The sequence below is a fragment of the Ascaphus truei genome, chromosome 1 (genome assembly GCF_040206685.1).
Source record: "Ascaphus truei isolate aAscTru1 chromosome 1, aAscTru1.hap1, whole genome shotgun sequence".
In the NCBI taxonomy this organism is placed as follows: domain Eukaryota; kingdom Metazoa; phylum Chordata; class Amphibia; order Anura; family Ascaphidae; genus Ascaphus; species Ascaphus truei.
In genome coordinates this window covers 70,230,793-70,252,371 of record NC_134483.1, presented here as the reverse complement: position 1 = coordinate 70,252,371, position 21,579 = coordinate 70,230,793, and the positions used below count along the sequence as shown (strand labels likewise).

Genomic DNA, 21,579 nt, shown 5'->3' with positions numbered 1-21,579 from the left:
GATTCGGCCATTGCAGAATATGCCACTTCTTTGCCTTAAAAAAAACTCCTGGGTTGCTTTTGCAGTATGTTTTGGGTCATTGTCCATCTGTAAAGTGAAGCGCCGTCCAATCAACTTCGCTGTATTTGCTCCTCTTGTGAAGTCTTCTCTTTATGGTAGACTTGGATAATGATATAAATAAATAATGAAATAAATAAATATATAGCGCTATCCGTTTAGGTTGTGTTGTGAATTCAACTTTGTTCACAGATCTCCAGTTTCAGGCATAGCACAGAACAGTGTCGGCCTAGGATGCTCCCTTCCTTTCGTATGCAAATGTTTACAAGAGTCTGTACCTGCTTCAAACCCGCTCACATGCTGCATGCTGTAGTTGTTGTTGTTGGGCACATTGTATCATTTGGGAGGTATTTTTGAATGGTGAAAGGATATAGAAGGTTCACTATTTATTTAGTTAATTCACTTGAGGTGGTGTGCTTTGAATGTCTTTTCCCCCAATCGGATGTGAACTGCGGAAAGGTAGCCTCCTTATGTTGACTGGGGTGTGCCCGGGAGGCGGTGGTCCCGTTGCCCAAAACAACTCATACTTACCTGGCAGGGGAGATACCATGATCATGAAGGTGGTTCACCCAGGGTGAGGCTCATCCATTGCACTTCGGGTGTGCTGACCCCTGCGATTTCCCCAAATGCGGGAAACTCGACTGCATAATTTATGGTAGTGGGGGACTGCGTTCGCGCTTTCCCCTGATTATTCTTGGTAAAAGATAGACTTGCCACCCGCATGTGCACAACCCCCATTCCTTGCACCTTCAAGTTGACTCCTCCTTGATCATGCACCCATTTCTAATAGCGTCTTACGCTGAATTTGCATTCAAAATTGCTATCTTCACCGCTGGCTTTTAGCAATCCCAGTGTAGGAAACCGACCACTGTTAAGCCTTCCGTCGTGGGGGTCTTTTGCTGTTCCCTGACTGGCCTCTTTTTTCCCTTGGTATGATTTCCAATGCGCAATGCACGGATAACCAATAGATGGCAATGCAAGATCACATGTACTGTATCTAGTATTCTGACTTTAAAAAAGCCCCAAAGTTCTTCAATAGTGTCTGAAAAGAATGTCACCCGAGACAAAGTACTACAGGAATGATTGCAACTTTTGGTCTCCAGGTCATTGGACTAAGTATCTTCGGGAAGCACTTGGCTTCTAGTTACACCACTGTATCTATGGCACTTGATTCTGAATGTTCCTTTCCACATGGATGCGAAAGAAGAAATTGAAAGTCGAGATGGTTAAAAGGATCGTTTGAAGCTAGCAGTATCTGTGGACAAATTAACTTCATGGCTGTGCTCTTAAGTTTCAACTGAGGTTACACTGTGAGCACTGGGGAGACATACTGACTGCTAGGTTTGGATGCTCACTTCCTTTCATATGCAAATTGAGGAGAGTCTGTGCCCGTTGATAAAAGGCTGACTGACTGTCTGGGCGACGTCACCACATGCAAATGTCTTTTCTGCAAGGCACCATGGGAGTTCTTGTACATGTATTGTGTGCATGGTTGAATGTGGGAGATATCATTAGTAGTGAAATAATATGAAAGCTCCCCTAATCAGCAGCTTAAGTGAGGAGGTGTGCTTTGAATGTCTCTTCCCCCAATCGGATGTGAACTGCGGAAAGGTAGCCTCCTTATGTTGACTGGGGTGTGCCCGGGAGGCGGTGGTCCCGTTGCCCAAAACAACTCATACTTACCTGGCAGGGGAGATACCATGATCATGAAGGTGGTTCACCCAGGGTGAGGCTCATCCATTGCACTTCGGGTGTGCTGACCCCTGCGATTTCCCCAAATGCGGGAAACTCGACTGCATAATTTATGGTAGTGGGGGACTGCGTTCGCGCTTTCCCCTGATTTTCTTGGTAAAAGATAGACTTGCATAAGCATCTACTTCAATACTTTTTTTTTTGCTTTAATATTTTACTTTTCTTATCACTACACCCTTCCCAGGGTTTGTACTTTTTCGGCACTCTTTCTTTGCTTTTCGAGCACTTTTCTCTTGCATACATACAGTTAGGTCCGGAAATAATTGGACACTAACACAATGTTCATCGTTTTGGCTCTGTACGCCACCACAATGGATTTGAAATGAAACAACCGAGATGCAATCGAAGTGCAGACTTTCAGCTTTAATTCAAGGGGTTGAACAAAAACATCGTAGGAAACGTTTAGGAATTGCAACCATTTTCATACACAGTCCCCTTATTTCAGGGGCTCAAATGTAATTGGACAAATTAACACAATCATAAATGAAATGTTCATTTTTAATACTTTGTCGAGAATCCTTTGCAGGCAATGACTGCTTGAAGTCTGGAACGCATGGACATCACCAAACGCTGGGTTTCCTCCTTTGTGATGCTTTGCCAGGCTTTTACTGCAGCTGTCTTCAGTTGTTGTTGTTTGTTTGTGGGTCTTTCTGCCTAAAGTTTTGTCTTCAGCCAGTGGAATGCATGCTCGATCGGGTTGAGATCAGGTGATTGATTCGGCCATTGCAGAATATGCCACTTCTTTGCCTTAAAAAAAACTCCTGGGTTGCTTTTGCAGTATGTTTTGGGTCATTGTCCATCTGTAAAGTGAAGCGCCGTCCAATCAACTTCGCTGTATTTGCTCCTCTTGTGAAGTCTTCTCTTTATGGTAGACTTGGATAATGATATAAATAAATAATGAAATAAATAAATATATAGCGCTATCCGTTTAGGTTGTGTTGTGAATTCAACTTTGTTCACAGATCTCCAGTTTCAGGCATAGCACAGAACAGTGTCGGCCTAGGATGCTCCCTTCCTTTCGTATGCAAATGTTTACAAGAGTCTGTACCTGCTTCAAACCCGCTCACATGCTGCATGCTGTAGTTGTTGTTGTTGGGCACATTGTATCATTTGGGAGGTATTTTTGAATGGTGAAAGGATATAGAAGGTTCACTATTTATTTAGTTAATTCACTTGAGGTGGTGTGCTTTGAATGTCTTTTCCCCCAATCGGATGTGAACTGCGGAAAGGTAGCCTCCTTATGTTGACTGGGGTGTGCCCGGGAGGCGGTGGTCCCGTTGCCCAAAACAACTCATACTTACCTGGCAGGGGAGATACCATGATCATGAAGGTGGTTCACCCAGGGTGAGGCTCATCCATTGCACTTCGGGTGTGCTGACCCCTGCGATTTCCCCAAATGCGGGAAACTCGACTGCATAATTTATGGTAGTGGGGGACTGCGTTCGCGCTTTCCCCTGATTATTCTTGGTAAAAGATAGACTTGCCACCCGCATGTGCACAACCCCCATTCCTTGCACCTTCAAGTTGACTCCTCCTTTATCATGCACCCATTTCTAGTAGCGTCTTACGCTGAATTTGCATTCAATTACGCTGAATTTGCATTCAAAATTGCTATCTTCACCGCTGGCTTTTAGCAATCCCAGTGTAGGAAACCGACCACTTTTAAGCCTTCAGTCGTGGGGGTCTTTTGCTGTTCCCTGACTGGCCTCTTTTTTTCCCTTGGTATGATTTCCAATGCGCAATGCATGGATAACCAATAGATGGCAATGCAAGATCACATGTACTGTATCTAGTATTCTGACTTTAAAAAAGCCCCAAAGTTCTTCAATAGTGTCTGAAAAGAATGTCACCCGAGACAAAGTACTACAGGAATGATTGCAACTTTTGGTCTCCAGGTCATTGGACTAAGTATCTTCGGGAAGCACTTGGCTTCTAGTTACACCACTGTATCTATGGCACTTGATTCTGAATGTTCCTTTCCACATGGATGCGAAAGAAGAAATTGAAAGTCGATATGGTTAAAAGGATCGTTTGAAGCTAGCAGTATCTGTGGACAAATTAACTTCATGGCTGTGCTCTTAAGTTTCAACTGAGGTTACACTGTGAGCACTGGGGAGACATACTGCTAGGTTTGGATGCTCACTTCCTTTCATATGCAAATTGAGGAGAGTCTGTGCCCGTTGATAAAAGGCTGACTGACTGTCTGTGCGACGTCACCACATGCAAATGTCTTTTCTGCAAGGCACCATGGGAGTTCTTGTACATGTATTGTGTGCATGCTTGAATGTGGGAGATATCATTAGTAGTGAAATAATATGAAAGGTCCCCTAATCAGCAGCTCAAGTGAGGAGGTGTGCTTTGAATGTCTTTTCCCCCAATTGGATGTGAACTGCGGAAAGGTAGCCTCCTTATGTTGACTGGGGTGTGCCCGGGAGGCGGTGGTCCCGTTGCCCAAAACAACTCATACTTACCTGGCAGGGGAGATACCATGATCATGAAGGTGGTTCACCCAGGGTGAGGCTCATCCATTGCACTTCGGGTGTGCTGACCCCTGCGATTTCCCCAAATGCGGGAAACTCGACTGCATAATTTATGGTAGTGGGGGACTGCGTTCGCGCTTTCCCCTGATTTTCTTGGTAAAAGATAGACTTGCATAAGCATCTACTTCAATACTTTTTTTTTCTGCTTTAATATTTTACTTTTCTTATCACTACACCCTTCCCAGGGTTTGTACTTTTTCGGCACTCTTTCTTTGCTTTTCGAGCACTTTTCTCTTGCATACATACAGTTAGGTCCGGAAATAATTGGACACTAACACAATGTTCATCGTTTTGCCTCTGTACGCCACCACAATGGATTTGAAATGAAACAACCGAGATGCAATCGAAGTGCAGACTTTCAGCTTTAATTCAAGGGGTTGGACAAAAACATCGTAGGAAACGTTTAGGAATTGCAACCATTTTCATACACAGTCCCCTTATGTCAGGGGCTCAAATGTAATTGGACAAATTAACACAATCATAAATAAAATGTTCATTTTTAATACTTTGTCGAGAATCCTTTGCAGGCAATGACTGCTTGAAGTCTGGAACGCATGGACATCACCAAACGCTGGGTTTCCTCCTTTGTGATGCTTTGCCAGGCTTTTACTGCAGCTGTCTTCAGTTGTTGTTGTTTGTTTGGGGGTCTTTCTGCCTTAAGTTTTGTCTTCAGCCAGTGGAATGCATGCTCGATCGGGTCGAGATCAGGTGATTGACTCGGACATTGCAGAATATGCCACTTATTTGCCTTAAAAAAAACTCCTGGGTTGCTTTTGCAGTATGTTTTGGGTCATTGTCCATCTGTAAAGTGAAGCGCCGTCCAATCAACTTCGCTGTATTTGCTCCTCTTGTGAAGTCTTCCCTTTATGGTAGACTTGGATAATGATATAAATAAATAATGAAATAAATAAATATATAGCGCTATCCGTTTAGGTTGTGTTGTGAATTCAACTTTGTTCACAGCTCTCCAGTTCCATTTCAGGCATAGCACAGAACAGTGTCGGCCTAGGATGCTCCCTTCCTTTCGTATGCAAATGTTTACAAGAGTCTGTACCTGCTTCAAACCCGCTCACATGCTGCATGCTGTAGTTGTTGTTGTTGGGCACATTGTATCATTTGGGAGGTTTTTTTGAATGGTGAAAGGATATAGAAGGTTCACTATTTATTTAGTTAATTCACTTGAGGTGGTGTGCTTTGAATGTCTTTTCCCCCAATTGGATGTGAACTGCGGAAAGGTAGCCTCCTTATGTTGACTGGGGTGTGCCCGGGAGGCGGTGGTCCCGTTGCCCAAAACAACTCATACTTACCTGGCAGGGGAGATACCATGATCATGAAGGTGGTTCACCCAGGGTGAGGCTCATCCATTGCACTTCGGGTGTGCTGACCCCTGCGATTTCCCCAAATGCGGGAAACTCGACTGCATAATTTATGGTAGTGGGGGACTGCGTTCGCGCTTTCCCCTGATTTTCTTGGTAAAAGATAGACTTGCATAAGCATCTACTTCAATACTTTTTTTTTCTGCTTTAATATTTTACTTTTCTTATCACTACACCCTTCCCAGGGTTTGTACTTTTTCGGCACTCTTTCTTTGCTTTTCGAGCACTTTTCTCTTGCATACATACAGTTAGGTCCGGAAATAATTGGACACTAACACAATGTTCATCGTTTTGCCTCTGTACGCCACCACAATGGATTTGAAATGAAACAACCGAGATGCAATCGAAGTGCAGACTTTCAGCTTTAATTCAAGGGGTTGGACAAAAACATCGTAGGAAACGTTTAGGAATTGCAACCATTTTCATACACAGTCCCCTTATGTCAGGGGCTCAAATGTAATTGGACAAATTAACACAATCATAAATAAAATGTTCATTTTTAATACTTTGTCGAGAATCCTTTGCAGGCAATGACTGCTTGAAGTCTGGAACGCATGGACATCACCAAACGCTGGGTTTCCTCCTTTGTGATGCTTTGCCAGGCTTTTACTGCAGCTGTCTTCAGTTGTTGTTGTTTGTTTGGGGGTCTTTCTGCCTTAAGTTTTGTCTTCAGCCAGTGGAATGCATGCTCGATCGGGTCGAGATCAGGTGATTGACTCGGACATTGCAGAATATGCCACTTATTTGCCTTAAAAAAAACTCCTGGGTTGCTTTTGCAGTATGTTTTGGGTCATTGTCCATCTGTAAAGTGAAGCGCCGTCCAATCAACTTCGCTGTATTTGCTCCTCTTGTGAAGTCTTCCCTTTATGGTAGACTTGGATAATGATATAAATAAATAATGAAATAAATAAATATATAGCGCTATCCGTTTAGGTTGTGTTGTGAATTCAACTTTGTTCACAGCTCTCCAGTTCCATTTCAGGCATAGCACAGAACAGTGTCGGCCTAGGATGCTCCCTTCCTTTCGTATGCAAATGTTTACAAGAGTCTGTACCTGCTTCAAACCCGCTCACATGCTGCATGCTGTAGTTGTTGTTGTTGGGCACATTGTATCATTTGGGAGGTTTTTTTGAATGGTGAAAGGATATAGAAGGTTCACTATTTATTTAGTTAATTCACTTGAGGTGGTGTGCTTTGAATGTCTTTTCCCCCAATCGGATGTGAACTGCGGAAAGGTAGCCTCCTTATGTTGACTGGGGTGTGCCCGGGAGGCGGTGGTCCCGTTGCCCAAAACAACTCATACTTACCTGGCAGGGGAGATACCATGATCATGAAGGTGGTTCACCCAGGGTGAGGCTCATCCATTGCACTTCGGGTGTGCTGACCCCTGCGATTTCCCCAAATGCGGGAAACTCGACTGCATAATTTATGGTAGTGGGGGACTGCGTTCGCGCTTTCCCCTGATTTTCTTGGTAAAAGATAGACTTGCATAAGCATCTACTTCAATACTTTTTTTTTTGCTTTAATATTTTACTTTTCTTATCACTACACCCTTCCCAGGGTTTGTACTTTTTCGGCACTCTTTCTTTGCTTTTCGAGCACTTTTCTCTTGCATACATACAGTTAGGTCCGGAAATAATTGGACACTAACACAATGTTCATCGTTTTGGCTCTGTACGCCACCACAATGGATTTGAAATGAAACAACCGAGATGCAATCGAAGTGCAGACTTTCAGCTTTAATTCAAGGGGTTGAACAAAAACATCGTAGGAAACGTTTAGGAATTGCAACCATTTTCATACACAGTCCGCTTATGTCAGGGGCTCAAATGTAATTGGACAAATTAACACAATCATAAATGAAATGTTCATTTTTAATACTTTGTCGAGAATCCTTTGCAGGCAATGACTGCTTGAAGTCTGGAACGCATGGACATCACCAAACGCTGGGTTTCCTCCTTTGTGATGCTTTGCCAGGCTTTTACTGCAGCTGTCTTCAGTTGTTGTTGTTTGTTTGTGGGTCTTTCTGCCTAAAGTTTTGTCTTCAGCCAGTGGAATGCATGCTCGATCGGGTTGAGATCAGGTGATTGATTCGGCCATTGCAGAATATGCCACTTCTTTGCCTTAAAAAAAACTCCTGGGTTGCTTTTGCAGTATGTTTTGGGTCATTGTCCATCTGTAAAGTGAAGCGCCGTCCAATCAACTTCGCTGTATTTGCTCCTCTTGTGAAGTCTTCCCTTTATGGTAGACTTGGATAATGATATAAATAAATAATGAAATAAATAAATATATAGCGCTATCCGTTTAGGTTGTGTTGTGAATTCAACTTTGTTCACAGCTCTCCAGTTCCATTTCAGGCATAGCACAGAACAGTGTCGGCCTAGGATGCTCCCTTCCTTTCGTATGCAAATGCTTACAAGAGTCTGTACCTGCTTCAAACCCGCTCACATGCTGCATGCTGTAGTTGTTGTTGTTGGGCACATTGTATCATTTGGGAGGTTTTTTTGAATGGTGAAAGGATATAGAAGGTTCACTATTTATTTAGTTAATTCACTTGAGGAGGTGTGCTTTGAATGTCTTTTCCCCCAATTGGATGTGAACTGCGGAAAGGTAGCCTCCTTATGTTGACTGGGGTGTGCCCGGGAGGCGGTGGTCCCGTTGCCCAAAACAACTCATACTTACCTGGCAGGGGAGATACCATGATCATGAAGGTGGTTCACCCAGGGTGAGGCTCATCCATTGCACTTCGGGTGTGCTGACCCCTGCGATTTCCCCAAATGCGGGAAACTCGACTGCATAATTTATGGTAGTGGGGGACTGCGTTCGCGCTTTCCCCTGATTATTCTTGGTAAAAGATAGACTTGCCACCCGCATGTGCACAACCCCCATTCCTTGCACCTTCAAGTTGACTCCTCCTTTATCATGCACCCATTTCTAGTAGCGTCTTACGCTGAATTTGCATTCAATTACGCTGAATTTGCATTCAAAATTGCTATCTTCACCGCTGGCTTTTAGCAATCCCAGTGTAGGAAACCGACCACTTTTAAGCCTTCCGTCGTGGGGGTCTTTTGCTGTTCCCTGACTGGCCTCTTTTTTCCCTTGGTATGATTTCCAATGCGCAATGCATGGATAACCAATAGATGGCAATGCAAGATCACATGTACTGTATCTAGTATTCTGACTTTAAAAAAGCCCCAAAGTTCTTCAATAGTGTCTGAAAAGAATGTCACCCGAGACAAAGTACTACAGGAATGATTGCAACTTTTGGTCTCCAGGTCATTGGACTAAGTATCTTCGGGAAGCACTTGGCTTCTAGTTACACCACTGTATCTATGGCACTTGATTCTGAATGTTCCTTTCCACATGGATGCGAAAGAAGAAATTGAAAGTCGAGATGGTTAAAAGGATCGTTTGAAGCTAGCAGTATCTGTGGACAAATTAACTTCATGGCTGTGCTCTTAAGTTTCAACTGAGGTTACACTGTGAGCACTGGGGAGACATACTGCTAGGTTTGGATGCTCACTTCCTTTCATATGCAAATTGAGGAGAGTCTGTGCCCGTTGACTGCATAATTTATGGCTGTAGGCGACTGCGTTTGTGCTTTCCCCTGATTTTTCTTAAATAGTAGACTTGCCTTCCTTATGCTCCTTCCTAAATATATTTTTTATTTATTTTAATATTGTTTGGAGCACTACATCCTTCCATGGGTCTATTCTTTTGCAGTCATCTTTTCACTGGATACTCTGATTTGAAGCACTTACTAGATAGCTAGTATGAAATACTGTACCAGAAATCTCTTGCTAACATAGCCCATTTATATACTGTCTCAATAAAAGGTTTTTGACAGTTCACAAAGAGTCTGAGAATATGGTTCTGCAAACTTTCTATTACAGATATAGAGGAGGCACTTTCTCGTCTCCAGGTCATTTGATTTAGAACTACTATTCCTCTTGCAGAGAACAGTGCCAGTCTATAATGCTCACTTCCTTGGAAAGCTTGTACCTGATAAAACTTGATCAATGGCTGAGTTACATTTCCTTATGTAATATTTACATTAACAAAATGTTACGGTTCATCTTTTAGTATATAGTTGAGTTTGTGTGTTATTGTCTTCCTCCAAAGTCATTTGGGGCCGGATTATAAGACCAGTAGACCTATGTACGTTTCAACATGAATTTTTTTGGAAGAACGTCACCTTGTAATAAGGCAAAACCGGTATATTGCCGTGACCTATCACTGCATATAACTTTGGTATATTGTGTATAGTAAATTGCTTATGTTAATTTAGTAGTAGAAAGGTGAGGGAAAGAACCCAATTTAGCACTCAGGTTCACTCTCTGAAGAATAGTGAATGGTTTAAAACATAATCTTTATTAATAACAGTATATATTAAAAATGGTTGATAGAACGACGTACTGAAGGTAGGTAGATCCTGAATAAAATAGCCGTGTTGGCTCCGGATCAGACTCATAAGTGTACCAGAGGGTTTTAATAAACTGCTGGTAACATATTAGCACAGAATTCCTGATGTGGACCTGTGTGGTAAGTGAATACTCCAGGTGTGTCCGGGTATGTGCTGAGACTATAAGTCACAATGCTGGTATTATATCCTAGTAGGTGATAGTATATGTGACTTATAGCAACTAACATACATGAAGAGCAAATAAACTATGTACATCAGTTGTAATCAATTCAATCAGTTTAGCTCCCCTGTGTAGGTCTGTATACCCATATAGGTGTCAGGATGACCTTAGGTAACCCACTGAGTGTAATAACCAGGGGTGTGTTGACCTATAGTAACCTGCGTTATGCTTGTAAGGGGTAGGTATCCTGACTGTATATTCTGGGGGTGTCGATGAGGTCCCAGTGAGGGAGACACTAATAGTGGGAGACAGACTTATACCATGAGCTTATATCAGAGGGCTGGAAACTGGCAAAAACTGAATGATTAACCTCCTTAATGCTGTGCAGAGTGACAAACACAGCACAACAGCTACAGTATTGCTGTAAGTGAGGTTCCTCAGGACATATGAATATCGGAGCACTGTCCCTGTATACACTGCTGAAAGAGGCTGCGAGTGACCATCGGGGCACTTGTATCCTATGTATATCTGCACGAACAGACTGCCGCATCAACTCGCGGTGTTAGTAAATCATGCGGAGGCAGTGACTGATCTGCGCGTGCACGTGTGTGGAAGGAGCCGACGCGCGCGTTTCGCGAGAGGCTTTCTCAAGGCGAATGGTGAGTATCACTAAGGATACCCTGCAGTTAGGCAGGTATTTATAGGGCCCCCAGTGATGACGTCATTGGTTAACCCCTGATGTGCCTTGATATGCTAGGTTCTGTGAATGAGCACAGTGAGTGTACCAATGTGTATGACTGCATACCCTGCACATTGCAATATTAAAGTTCTGACTTAAATCCTATGTTGTTGCCTTATTGCCAGATACATGCAAAGTGAAGCAATAATGCACTTCAGATCTGCCACAGGGGTAGTAATGGTTGATATTAAGTATGATCATGTGAATAAATAAATCATTTTGTTAGGGTCCAGAGTGGCCCTATGAGTCACTATGTGACCTCTCTAAAGTGGTCTTGGTGGTCTTTGCACAGGATTGGGGAGCTACCTGACGCAGGCATGGCAATGCTACTGGGTTTACATACCAGCAGTGATGAGGACAAGAAGCGAATTTGGTGGACAAAGGGGGTGCATACATGCATGGTCCAGGGGTAGTGCTATGGGGAAGTACACTACCGTTATAGGAATGGGGTGTATAGAAATCCCTCATTGAGACCTCTAGGGGCCAGGCTCCCAAGTGTGTAAATCCATTTGGCTTCTATTTGGAGAAGGACTTTGTCCCAGTCTCCTTTCCGAAGTCCTCTTGTTGGATGATCGATCCCACAGAAGGTGATGGCCTTAAGGTCCCCGCCATGACACTGATTAACGTGTCTTGACAGGGGTTTATCAGCCTTATTCCTCACTGTTCCTATATGCTCAAGTACCCGCTGTTTAAGGCATCTGCCTGTCTTCCCCACATAGATCTTACCACAGACACACTTGCCTTGATATATGACACCTATACTGAGGCAGTTGATGAAGCTGCGTATAGGATACGACTTAGTATCATTCCAATTTCCAAATTGTTTTGTGGTGTTCATATACTGGCAGGCCCTGCATCGCTGGCAGGTATATGATCCGGTAGGTTTTGGTGGTAACCAAGTTCTTGGTGTCTCCTCCACAAAGTGACTATGGACCAGTAGGTCACGTAAGTTCTTAGCTCGTCTGCTAGTCATGGAGGGGCGATCTTTGGTGACTCCTCTTAGGAGATCGTCCGCTCTGAGGATGGGCCAGTGTTTTTCCAGGATGGCTCTCGCCTTAGGCCATTCTCGGTTGAAAGTACCTATGAAACGGATCACTTTGTCTTGTATTGTGGGTGGTTTGTCCATTATGAGGGTTCTGCGTGGGGTATATTTTGCTCTCTTATAGGCCTTTTTGATACTCTTCCGGCTATACCCTCTATCCACAAAGCGTTGTGTCATAGTTTTTGACTGTTTTTCGTACTCCTGATCAGTGCTACAGTTCCTCTTGAGTCGGAGGAATTGGCCTGTCGGTATGCCATGAACCTGGGCCCTCGGATGGTGACTGCTGGCTTCCAAAAGGTTATTTGTGGCAGTTGCTTTGCGATAAATGGTGGTGTGAAGAAGGCCCTCATTGCCCCTTGAGATTTGTAAATCTAGGAAACACATGGTGTCCTTATTGTATTCCAATGTAAGGTGGAGATTGAACATGTTCGTGTTGAGCTTACTAATGAACTCTTTGAGGACTCCCTCTGGGCCTCGCCACAGGATGAACACATCATCGATGTAGCGGACCCAGAGGTCAATGTGATCAGTATATGCCTCCAGACCTTCTGTGAATACTACCTGGGATTCCCACCATCCCAGGTAGAGGTTGGCATAAGTATCCTTAGTGATACTCACCATTCGCCTTGAGAAAGCCTCTCGCGAAACGCGCGCGTCGGCTCCTTCCACACACGTGCACGCGCAGATCAGTCACTGCCTCCGCATGATTTACTAACACCGCGAGTTGATGCGGCAGTCTGTTCGTGCAGATATACATAGGATACAAGTGCCCCGATGGTCACTCGCAGCCTCTTTCAGCAGTGTATACAGGGACAGTGCTCCGATATTCATATGTCCTGAGGAACCTCACTTACAGCAATACTGTAGCTGTTGTGCTGTGTTTGTCACTCTGCACAGCATTAAGGAGGTTAATCATTCAGTTTTTGCCAGTTTCCAGCCCTCTGATATAAGCTCATGGTATAAGTCTGTCTCCCACTATTAGTGTCTCCCTCACTGGGACCTCATCGACACCCCCAGAATATACAGTCAGGATACCCACCCCTTACAAGCATAACGCAGGTTACTATAGGTCAACACACCCCTGGTTATTACACTCAGTGGGTTACCTAAGGTCATCCTGACACCTATATGGGTATACAGACCTACACAGGGGAGCTAAACTGATTGAATTGATTACAACTGATGTACATAGTTTATTTGCTCTTCATGTATGTTAGTTGCTATAAGTCACATATACTATCACCTACTAGGATATAATACCAGCATTGTAACTTATAGTCTCAGCACATACCCGGACACACCTGGAGTATTCACTTACCACACAGGTCCACATCAGGAATTCTGTGCTAATATGTTACCAGCAGTTTATTAAAACCCTCTGGTACACTTATGAGTCTGATCCGGAGCCAACACGGCTATTTTATTCAGGATCTACCTACCTTCAGTACGTCGTTCTATCAACCATTTTTAATATATACTGTTATTAATAAAGATTATGTTTTAAACCATTCACTATTCTTCAGAGAGTGAACCTGAGTGCTAAATTGGGTTCTTTCCCTCACCTTTCTACTACTTTATACACCCAAAGCACCGTTCACAATATCATTCATTCATTTGTGGCTGCAGCAGGGGCTCCCCTATTATCCCCATATCAGTTTACCTAGGTGTTCTTTGCCTATTCTGCCCCTAGCTCGCCATAGACTCACCAATAATGTCAGGATTCCTGTCTGGCCTACCTGATTTCCAAGCATGGCAAAAAGAAGCAGAAAACATATTTTCTAGCGAATTTGAGGGAGAAAACACGACCGCACAACCAGATATCTCCAAATTTTTCACTGAACTAGACAACACCTATAGACAACGCATGAGGGCATGGTGGGAGATATTTAGTTTTGAAAACTATTTAGCAGCAGAACTGATTCCTAGAGGCCTACGTGCCAACGTTGCCCCAGCACACAACATAGTGGACGCTGACTTCATCAGATCATGGGAGCTAGTTCTGAAACAATGCTCAATTATGCTTATGAATCTACTTCTGGAATTCCAAAAAGACAAACTTAAAAATATAGAAAGCGAACTTGAGCAGAAACTACTGGAGGTTGACTCTTGGAGACCTAACCCCAAATTTAGCGAACTTGAGGGCAAACTAGAGACTAACCTAGATAAGTTCTCTAAAGAACTCAAGGAACGTAAACGTATCAAGTACGCGAGGGATAAGAAGGATTTTCAGGAAAATAAGATCTTCCGTTATAATTTGACCAAAAAAAAGCCCCAAACTAAGCCACCAGAACAAGCATCATCCACTGAGTGGGAAATATCAGACAGCGAGGATGAAAGACCACTATCACTGCTAACTGAGGGTATGACACATCAGCTTGCCTCCACATCACATACCCTGCCCCCACCCCAGGTTCCTTTTTTAGAACAGCACCGAACTGCATCAGGCCAAAAACCCAAAGGAAAACAAGAAGAGGAAAGGGTCTGGGTGCTAAGGAGCCGAGCAACAGGGTCACAGTATCAGAAGAAGAAGGGGAAACCCCCGAGATACTAAACAGTGCCAAACTACAGATAGTGAATCTGTCGGACATGACTCTAAGTGAACACCATCTAAAGCTACTTAGCAAAGGCCTGTCTTATTCTCCTACAACAAGCATGGACCTATTCGAGTGGGTCAAAGATGTTAACCTTTTCGGCAGGAAATTGAAACTCCACAAATTCTTCCGTCTAAGAGAGATTAGAATAGCTAACTCAATGGACGTAACACCCCTTGATACACAAGACATGGAGATACATGAAAATTTAAGAGCACTTCTAGAGGAGAGTGAAAGACCTCCTGGCGAGGGCCCGTTTACTGACCTACGACCAAGCTCAAAGTTCATCCCCTTCAGTGAAAACTTCTCGAATATTGATGTATTCGTGGATCTAGTTACTAAAGACTTAGAACATCTTAAATTGAGTAGACTCCCTAACAACTTGACAATTGAGGAGAGAAAAGCACTCAAGGAACTAGCCACAAATGACAAAATAGTCATAAAACCATCGGACAAAGGGGGAAATCTAGTAATTCTCAATAAAAACAGCTATAAAAAGGAAAATTTGAGACTTCTATCAGACCCCCTCTGTTATGAGACACTTGAAGGAGACCCCACAATGAAATTCAACACTGAACTGATTAACATTCTTCAAAAAGCCCTTGAAGACAAGGTCATTGATAAAAATGAATTAGCCTATATATGGGTCAAAACACCAAAAATAGCTACTCTCTACAGCCTGCCCAAACTACATAAAAACAAGACTCCCCCTCCAGGCAGACCAATTGTGTCTGGAATAGGAAATCTTACAGAGCGGGCAAGCTCCTATGTAGACCGAGTACTCAGGCCTTTCGTCAAGGCCCTACCATCCTACTTGAGGGACACTAAGGATGTCCTTAAAAGGCTGGACGATGTATGTATCAGCGAAGACACCATCATGGTCACCCTTGACGTAGAGGGTCTTTATACCAGCATTGACCATGAATATGGCCTTGAAGCAGTATCCTACTTCCTAAAGACAAGGGGCTGCTGGTATACCAAACATAATACATTCACCTTAGATCTGCTCAGATTCGTGTTGACACGGAACTACTTTCTTTTTGACCGTAAAATATACCACCAACTTAGGGGCACGGCAATGGGCACCAAATGTGCCCCCACTTATGCCAACCTCTACCTGGGATGGTGGGAATCCCAGGTAGTATTCACAGAAGGTCTGGAGGCATATACTGATCACATTGACCTCTGGGTCCGCTACATCGATGATGTGTTCATCCTGTGGCGAGGCCCAGAGGGAGTCCTCAAAGAGTTCATTAGTAAGCTCAACACGAACATGTTCAATCTCCACCTTACATTGGAATACAATAAGGACACCATGTGTTTCCTAGATTTACAAATCTCAAGGGGCAATGAGGGCCTTCTTCACACCACCATTTATCGCAAAGCAACTGCCACAAATAACCTTTTGGAAGCCAGCAGTCACCATCCGAGGGCCCAGGTTCATGGCATACCGACAGGCCAATTCCTCCGACTCAAGAGGAACTGTAGCACTGATCAGGAGTACGAAAAACAGTCAAAAACTATGACACAACGCTTTGTGGATAGAGGGTATAGCCGGAAGAGTATCAAAAAGGCCTATAAGAGAGCAAAATATACCCCACGCAGAACCCTCATAATGGACAAACCACCCACAATACAAGACAAAGTGATCCGTTTCATAGGTACTTTCAACCGAGAATGGCCTAAGGCGAGAGCCATCCTGGAAAAACACTGGCCCATCCTCAGAGCGGACGATCTCCTAAGAGGAGTCACCAAAGATCGCCCCTCCATGACTAGCAGACGAGCTAAGAACTTACGTGACCTACTGGTCCATAGTCACTTTGTGGAGGAGACACCAAGAACTTGGTTACCACCAAAACCTACCGGATCATATACCTGCCAGCGATGCAGGGCCTGCCAGTATATGAACACCACAAAACAATTTGGAAATTGGAATGATACTAAGTCGTATCCTATACGCAGCTTCATCAACTGCCTCAGTATAGGTGTCATATATCAAGGCAAGTGTGTCTGTGGTAAGATCTATGTGGGGAAGACAGGCAGATGCCTTAAACAGCGGGTACTTGAGCATATAGGAACAGTGAGGAATAAGGCTGATAAACCCCTGTCAAGACACGTTAATCAGTGTCATGGCGGGGACCTTAAGGCCATCACCTTCTGTGGGATCGATCATCCAACAAGAGGACTTCGGAAAGGAGACTGGGACAAAGTCCTTCTCCAAATAGAAGCCAAATGGATTTACACACTTGGGAGCCTGGCCCCTAGAGGTCTCAATGAGGGATTTCTATACACCCCATTCCTATAACGGTAGTGTACTTCCCCATAGCACTACCCCTGGACCATGCATGTATGCACCCCCTTTGTCCACCAAATTCGCTTCTTGTCCTCATCACTGCTGGTATGTAAACCCAGTAGCATTGCCATGCCTGCGTCAGGTAGCTCCCCAATCCTGTGCAAAGACCACCAAGACCACTTTAGAGAGGTCACATAGTGACTCATAGGGCCACTCTGGACCCTAACAAAATGATTTATTTATTCACATGATCATACTTAATATCAACCATTACTACCCCTGTGGCAGATCTGAAGTGCATTATTGCTTCACTTTGCATGTATCTGGCAATAAGGCAACAACATAGGATTTAAGTCAGAACTTTAATATTGCAATGTGCAGGGTATGCAGTCATACACATTGGTACACTCACTGTGCTCATTCACAGAACCTAGCATATCAAGGCACATCAGGGGTTAACCAATGACGTCATCACTGGGGGCCCTATAAATACCTGCCTAACTGCAGGGTATCCTTAGTGATACTCACCATTCGCCTTGAGAAAGCCTCTCGCGAAACGCGCGCGTCGGCTCCTTCCACACACGTGCACGCGCAGATCAGTCACTGCCTCCGCATGATTTACTAACACCGCGAGTTGATGCGGCAGTCTGTTCGTGCAGATATACATAGGATACAAGTGCCCCGATGGTCACTCGCAGCCTCTTTCAGCAGTGTATACAGGGACAGTGCTCCGATATTCATATGTCCTGAGGAACCTCACTTACAGCAATACTGTAGCTGTTGTGCTGTGTTTGTCACTCTGCACAGCATTAAGGAGGTTAATCATTCAGTTTTTGCCAGTTTCCAGCCCTCTGATATAAGCTCATGGTATAAGTCTGTCTCCCACTATTAGTGTCTCCCTCACTGGGACCTCATCGACACCCCCAGAATATACAGTCAGGATACCTACCCCTTACAAGCATAACGCAGGTTACTATAGGTCAACACACCCCTGGTTATTACACTCAGTGGGTTACCTAAGGTCATCCTGACACCTATATGGGTATACAGACCTACACAGGGGAGCTAAACTGATTGAATTGATTACAACTGATGTACATAGTTTATTTGCTCTTCATGTATGTTAGTTGCTATAAGTCACATATACTATCACCTACTAGGATATAATACCAGCATTGTGACTTATAGTCTCAGCACATACCCGGACACACCTGGAGTATTCACTTACCACACAGGTCCACATCAGGAATTCTGTGCTAATATGTTACCAGCAGTTTATTAAAACCCTCTGGTACACTTATGAGTCTGATCCGGAGCCAACACGGCTATTTTATTCAGGATCTACCTACCTTCAGTACGTCGTTCTATCAACCATTTTTAATATATACTGTTATTAATAAAGATTATGTTTTAAACCATTCACTATTCTTCAGAGAGTGAACCTGAGTGCTAAATTGGGTTCTTTCCCTCACCTTTCTACTACTTTATACACCCAAAGCACCGTTCACAATATCATTCATTCATTTGTGGCTGCAGCAGGGGCTCCCCTATTATCCCCATTATGTTAATTTAGTTAAATTGTAGTGCACAAATAAACACAGAGGTAGTAAAACAAATAAAATAGGAAAATCATTTACGTTCCAAGTTAACAAATCATGGAGATAATAGTGAAGTAATATTGTGAAAAGCAATAAAAAGAAGAAAATCGTTCGTTTTAATTGTATGTCTGCAAGGACATGTATGTTTATTAAGTAATTTTCACTTGTTTGCACAAGTCAATATTTTTCTCTATGATTGAGTCTTTCAGTACCTGTTCAACTTCAAATGAGTGCATTTGTATCCTTTTTGTTTGTAATCGTACTTTACCATTCGTTTATTTTCTCTTTTAGGCCCTTCCACGTGGAGCCTACAAATATTACCAGTATAAATGATGACCCCCAAAGGGTTACATCGGAAGCCTCGGCAATGAATAAACGAATTCACTACTACAGCAAACTCCGGTCTCCATCAGACAGAGCTCTTGTAAGTGTGCATTGAGAGAGGTTTGTGTAATGTTGGCCAGTGGTATTAGTTTCTACATGACTTTTCACTAAAATCCCCATTATATAATTTGCTCAAATCTTCATTCTTCCACCTAAGGAACATAGTCCAGATTAAGCACTTGATTGCCCCCCGAGCATTTTACCATGTTTGTCCAGGCCTTTGTGTCGTAATGTCTGGACTACTGCAATGTACTCTACCTGGGTCTTCCTGGTGCAGAATGCTGTGGCACATTTGTTTCAAAATTGGCTTCTTGGTGTTCAGAGTGCTACATGACCAGGGTCCCAGCTGGGTTTTTTACTGTTCCTGGAGTGCTGGCCAGCGGAGATGTGCAAGGCATGAGTCATGTTGTCAGGGTGTGTTTGGGTAGAAGGGGGCCAATGTTGCAGGTACCACGAAACATGCACTCAGGAATCTCCCCAGATTCCTGAGGAAATGAGGAACACAGACCACCGGACAAAATCCTCCTTAGAATGCAGTTTGCATTACACCGCCAAATCCCCCTGCTTCAGCACAAACCAGGGCAGCAAGTCCGGGCAGGGAACTGAGTTACATTACAAGTCCCGGAGTATGCCCAAATCCCAGAACCCAGCGAGGGGTTCCGTACATCTCTCACCAGGTATAAGGTGGATAGAGTTGTAGGGGTAAAATTAAAATGTAGAGCGTCAGCTCTGCAGCCCATTAAGCGCTGCAGTCCTGTAAAATGTGTCAGAATTGTCTGTGTGCCTCCCACCAGGGATAAGGTGGCGAGGATCATATCATGTTTTAAATGTATGGGTTATTGTAACAATGTTTTTCTGAATAAGAGGAAAATAAAATGGTTTGTAGCAATCCCCAAGGGTTATATTTTTATTACAGTAAGGAAGTAATTTAGTATGGATAAAAAGATCCATTTGCATAGGGAGCTACTCCGCCTCTCAGCTTCAAAGGCCAGGAGATGAAGGTGTTAACCATTGGGGTAGCCAGAATATGGATGTGTTAAACCTTTTGTTAGCAAAGAGAGATGAAGGAAGAGAATCTAAATAAGCATCCTGGCAAATGGCAGACTTTCAGGCGCTGAGCCGGCAGAGGGGCTAGCATGACAAATGGGGAAAGATGGCATTTATCGCACATGCTCAGTTGCTATACTGAAGCTGTCTGCCAGGTTCTGTAGAGACTGGCATAACTCTGCTATAGGTGGGATGATTGGTTCCCACGCAAAAGAATGGCCGTGCATGATACAGATAGGCTTTTGGTGTTTTTAAAAAGTCTGGTGCAGCCAGTCAGGAGTTAGTTTCATCATGTAACAAGATTCAACATGCTGTAAAAAGAAAAGATTCACCTGAGATTCCATCTAAGATCTTTCCTGTAACCAGATGTAACGTTGTAACTATGCAAGTGTATTTTCGTACTATTTCTCCCGTGACATACATAACCAAGCACATTTTCAGAATGTTTCCTATTGTTGTCAAAGTACAGAGTGAAGATATTGAGCACATGTATGTGACAGTGATGCCATTTTTAACTTCCATCTGTAAAGTTATTTAGCCATCCCTTATCTCAGGGGTGCGCAAACTCCTGGGGGGTGTGTCATTTTCTGGGGGGCGGCACTTACAGAAGCCCTGCGCTCTTCCCCACAACAATTACATTAAATGCCGGGGAGCGCGCGAGGCCTCTAAGTCCCTTACCTTGTCTCTGGCGGCTTCTGGCGACGTCGCCATGGCAACACAGCATCAAATGACGCTGTGGGGTCATATGACGTCGCATTGCCATGGCAACATGACGTCGTGATGTCAGAAAACGCCGGAGATAAGGTATGGGGTTGGGGGGGGCATTAGCAGGGGATGAGAGCACTTTCTCCAACCCTTGGGGATGCCTGCAGTACCCACTATTACCTACAGCAGATGTCAGAAGATTTGGCCCTCTTACAACTGCCTGAACATCAATGGATTGCAATCAGCACCCCAAACCACAGGAATGATGATCAAAGCGTTAGACAGGGGAGGAGGACAACACCTCTCCATAGAAGTTGCTTTATTTAACTTTTTTTTTTTTAAATAGCAGTCTGAGTTTCTTTACTCCTTTGGAGTTCAGATGATCGAATGCAGCCAGTGAAGAGAGCATTAAAATTCAACTTACTACAGAGGATAAGAATGTGCATGTCATTTTGTAAACGGCACAAAGGTCTCTAGCGTGCCAGTGGCCACAACGTTCTCAGAATAGCATAAGGGCAGAGAGGTTTTTGCTGGCTTTATGACATTAACTAACTGTCACAATGGCTGGCAGTTTAGGGGCCCTTATTACTTTAAGGGAATGACATGCTATGTTTGCTCATTTTCCGGGGGAGATCGAATGTACTGCTCCATCGGAGTGGTGAACGTGATTGGAGGATGCTCCACTCCCGGTTGCGTCATCAGGGTCTTGGCACCGACCACAATATTTCTCCTGAATCGATCACTTGGTCTCCATCCTGGATGTTCGATTATGGCACTTTAATGCTGCCAGACATCTGACACCGGAAAAGTTAAGATGATGACTTGAACGCTTTATCTCTTTACAAAGAGATCCAGGAGTTCCACGTGAGGAA

The 21,579-nt window shown here is 43.8% G+C and overlaps 1 protein-coding gene and 7 non-coding genes across 8 annotated transcripts in view; all 8 read left to right on the top strand.

Annotated features, from left to right (window-relative positions):
• Nucleotides 1-21,579, top strand: part of SLC38A9 (solute carrier family 38 member 9) — a 212,587-nt gene that overhangs the window by 135,750 nt on the left and 55,258 nt on the right. The window contains exon 3 of the mRNA XM_075589191.1: nucleotides 18,863-18,995. Coding sequence (XP_075445306.1) covers nucleotides 18,863-18,995 — 133 coding nt within the window. The remainder of the gene's footprint in view (nucleotides 1-18,862; nucleotides 18,996-21,579) is intronic.
• LOC142472643 (U1 spliceosomal RNA) lies at nucleotides 581-744 on the top strand. Its single transcript, XR_012789794.1, has one exon. It is a non-coding gene; the product is annotated as a U1 spliceosomal RNA (small nuclear RNA).
• Nucleotides 1,733-1,896, top strand: LOC142472639 (U1 spliceosomal RNA). The gene has a single exon (XR_012789792.1). It is a non-coding gene; the product is annotated as a U1 spliceosomal RNA (small nuclear RNA).
• On the top strand, nucleotides 3,103-3,266 carry LOC142472629 (U1 spliceosomal RNA). Its single transcript, XR_012789790.1, has one exon. It is a non-coding gene; the product is annotated as a U1 spliceosomal RNA (small nuclear RNA).
• LOC142472624 (U1 spliceosomal RNA) lies at nucleotides 4,273-4,436 on the top strand. Its single transcript, XR_012789789.1, has one exon. It is a non-coding gene; the product is annotated as a U1 spliceosomal RNA (small nuclear RNA).
• Nucleotides 5,649-5,812, top strand: LOC142472620 (U1 spliceosomal RNA). The gene has a single exon (XR_012789788.1). It is a non-coding gene; the product is annotated as a U1 spliceosomal RNA (small nuclear RNA).
• LOC142472614 (U1 spliceosomal RNA) lies at nucleotides 7,025-7,188 on the top strand. The gene has a single exon (XR_012789787.1). It is a non-coding gene; the product is annotated as a U1 spliceosomal RNA (small nuclear RNA).
• Nucleotides 8,400-8,563, top strand: LOC142472608 (U1 spliceosomal RNA). Its single transcript, XR_012789782.1, has one exon. It is a non-coding gene; the product is annotated as a U1 spliceosomal RNA (small nuclear RNA).